Source organism: Chionomys nivalis, chromosome 8 (genome assembly GCF_950005125.1).
Source record: "Chionomys nivalis chromosome 8, mChiNiv1.1, whole genome shotgun sequence".
NCBI lineage: Eukaryota > Metazoa > Chordata > Mammalia > Rodentia > Cricetidae > Chionomys > Chionomys nivalis.
Window position 1 is genome coordinate 89,064,969 of NC_080093.1, and position 3,268 is coordinate 89,068,236.

Here is a 3,268-nt window from a genome sequence, read left to right on the forward strand (position 1 = left end):
TCTTCAAAGTTGAATCCACAGAGCATACTTGAAGCAAATTATCTGTTGTTGTTGTTGTTGTTAAAAACAATTTTTGAAATATGAGAAGGTTTACTGCAAATAAATACATAAATTCTAAAACTGTGGCATAAAATAAAAATTAAATTTAAAAAGTTAGTTTAAATTTTTATTCAATGGTTTTCCTGAAATTTTTTCTTAAATGACATATCTGTTTATAATAGTATTCATATATGAGTTGATGAAAATGATGCTACATATTTAAAAATCCCTTCCTGGAATGTCACCATCACAGCCTTTTTCTGTCAGCAGCTACACTGACCCATGGCTCTCCTGGAGGATGGGAACCACACTGCAGTGACAGAGTTCATTTTATTGGGATTGACAGATGACCCAGTCCTTAGAGTCGTCCTCTTCACCATCATCCTGTGCATCTACCTGGTGACCGTGTCTGGGAACCTCAGCACCATCCTTCTCATCAGAGTCTCTTCCCAGCTCTATCACCCCATGTACTTTTTTCTGAGTCAGTTGGCTTCTACCGACATAGGCTACTCATCTTCTGTCACCCCCAACATGCTTGTCGGCTTCCTGGTGGAGAGAAATACCATCTCCTTCCTTGGGTGTACCATCCAGCTTGGCTCAGGTGCTTTCTTTGGAACACTTGAATGTTTCCTTCTGGCCAGCATGGCTTATGATCGCTTTGTAGCAATATGTAATCCACTGCTTTATTCAGCCAAAATGTCCACACGAGTCTGTGTCCAGTTGCTTGTAGGATCTTATATAGGGAGTTTCCTTAATGCTTCCTCTTTTACTCTTTCCTTCTCTTCTCTTCTCTTCTGTGGACCAAATAGAGTCAATCATTTTTTTTGTGATTTGGCTCCTTTGATAGAGCTCTCCTGTTCTAGTGGCAATGTCCCCATAGTTTCTGCCTCTTTCTGTACTGCCTTTGTCATTATAGTCACAGTGTTTGTCATAGCCGTCTCCTACACTTACATCCTCATCACCATTCTAAAGATGCGCTCCACTGAGGTTGTGGAGAAAGAGGCACACCTTAGAACCTTCATCTGGCGATGGATCGAGGTAGAGACAGAGTCTCAATTTGGAGCAACGGTCTGAGCTCTTAAGGTCCAAATGAGGAGCAGAAGGAGGGAGAACATGAGCAAAAAATCAGGACCACGAGGGATGCACCCACCCACTGTGACAGTGGAACTGATTTATTGGGAGCCCACCAAGGCCAGCTGGTCTGGGACTGAATAAGCATGGGTTGATTCCGGACTCTCTGAGCATGGCGGTCAATGAAGACTGATGAGAAGCCAAGGACAATGGCACTAGGTTTCGATCCTAATACATGAACTGGCTTTGTGGGAGCTTAGCCTGTTTGGACGCTCACCTTTCTGGACATAGATAGAAGGACCTTGGTCTTCCCGCAGGGCAGGGAATTTGGACTGCTCTTCAGTATCGAGAGGGAGGGGGAATGGAGTGGGGGGAGGAGAAGAGGAGTGGGGATAGGGGGAGGGAAGTGGGGGGAGGGCAATATTTGGGAGGAGGGGAGGGAAATGGGAAATGGGGAGCAGGTGGAAATTTTAATTAAAAAAGAATAAAAATAAATAAGTAAGTAAAAATAAATAAATAAATAAATAAATAATGCTTTAAAAAAAAAAAAAAAAAAAGATGCGCTCCACTGAGGGCCGCCAGAAGGCCTTCTCCACCTGCACCTCCCACCTCACTGCAGTCACTCTGTTCTACGGAACCATCACCTTCATCTATGTGATGCCCAAGTCCAGCTACTCCACAGACCAGAACAAGGTGGTGTCTGTGTTCTACATGGTGGTGATCCCCATGCTGAACCCCCTCATTTACAGCCTCAGAAATAATGAGATTAAGGGTGCTCTGAAGAGACAGCTTGGTAGGAAAATATTCTCTTAAGTGATGTCTGTTATATTGTAAGATTTAATATAGTAATAACATCCTACTGATACAATAATGGAAAAAACTAAATGCATGTGGCTGAAATGTATTTCCTGGTATATATAATTAGCCACTTGAAAACTTTTTATAACTGTAGAGGGTGGATGTTTATATATTAAGTAATAAATCATATTTTCATAATGTTACATGTAATATATTTAAATAAACCTATGATTAATAAAAGAACAATTTTTATAAAAAATAATTTTCTGAAAATTATTTTTTATTTTCAGTCATTTGTTTTCAAAAGTAGGTATCTTCTATAAATTACAATCATGGAACAAGCAAATGATTAAGGTCTCTGGATTTTCAAGAGTAACTCCTTCTGCAATGTGCGTGGTAAGAATAGTCATTTCTGAGGATACATTTCAAGAGAAAATGACAAATAAATTTCCTGTAGTTATTTTCAGATTTATAAGTGTTGTTCCTGTATCCTGGACTTGTTCTTCCTGGAGTACTAGTAACTGCTCCTAAGGGATTTTGTGAACTCGTAACATTCTATTCTGGGTCCCTGGTCTCTGGATTGGGGTAAGAAGTAGGCTTCTCTAGAAAAGAAAGGAGGCACGATCCCTGATTAACCCACTCTTCTGAAAATCTTTCATTGCCCATTGTGGTGCTAGAAATGAAACCCAGTGTCTGGTTCTTGGTTACTAAGGTCTGTATCACTCAACCATCTCTCCAGCTCCTCCTAAGAGTCTTAATTTATCTAAGTTTACTAAGGACCACCACTGTGTTTACCATTCTCCATCCTCCCTTTTACCTCCAGCTTGGCCTTCTCTAATTAGGGGCTCTGGGACTCAATCCTTCTATAGATTAGAAGCATGAGAGTAATTTATTTATCTCTCTTCTCTGCACTCCTACATTGGTTATAAAATTTTTCATGTTTGGGGCCAAGATTTGTTTACTTCTCTCTGTCTTCATTGCCAATGCCTCTGCCTCAGCCCCACCTCTTTCACAGTCAGTTTCTCATAAACAGTTCCAGTGAAAGGGTTAACTTTAGCTGTCAGCTTGATAAGAGTGTGACACCCAGGTGCTTGGTCAGACACTAGTTCAAATGTACCTTTGATGCTATTTTTTGAAACATGCTTGGCATTTAAGCTGATAGTTGTAAAAAGAAAATACCTAATATCGATGGCTCTTGTCTAATCATTTAAAGACCTTAAAAGAAAGCCTGAGGTCCTCCAAAGAGGACCTCTTGGAACACTCGACCTCTAGACTACAGTTTCAACTCTTGCCAGTATTTTCAAGCTGTTTGTATACTTAACAGACTGTGCACTTTGCATATATATAATTTGAGAAAGTT

General features: G+C 40.3%; 1 protein-coding gene across 1 annotated transcript; it reads left to right on the top strand.

Moving 5' to 3' along the window:
- The first annotated feature begins 321 nt into the window (after positions 1–321).
- On the top strand, positions 322–1,923 carry LOC130879653 (olfactory receptor 469). The gene is made up of 2 exons (XM_057778380.1): positions 322–1,026; positions 1,684–1,923. Exons 1-2 carry the CDS (start codon positions 322–324, stop codon positions 1,921–1,923), a joined length of 945 nt encoding a protein of 314 aa, XP_057634363.1.
- Positions 1,924–3,268: the final 1,345 nt, after the last annotated feature.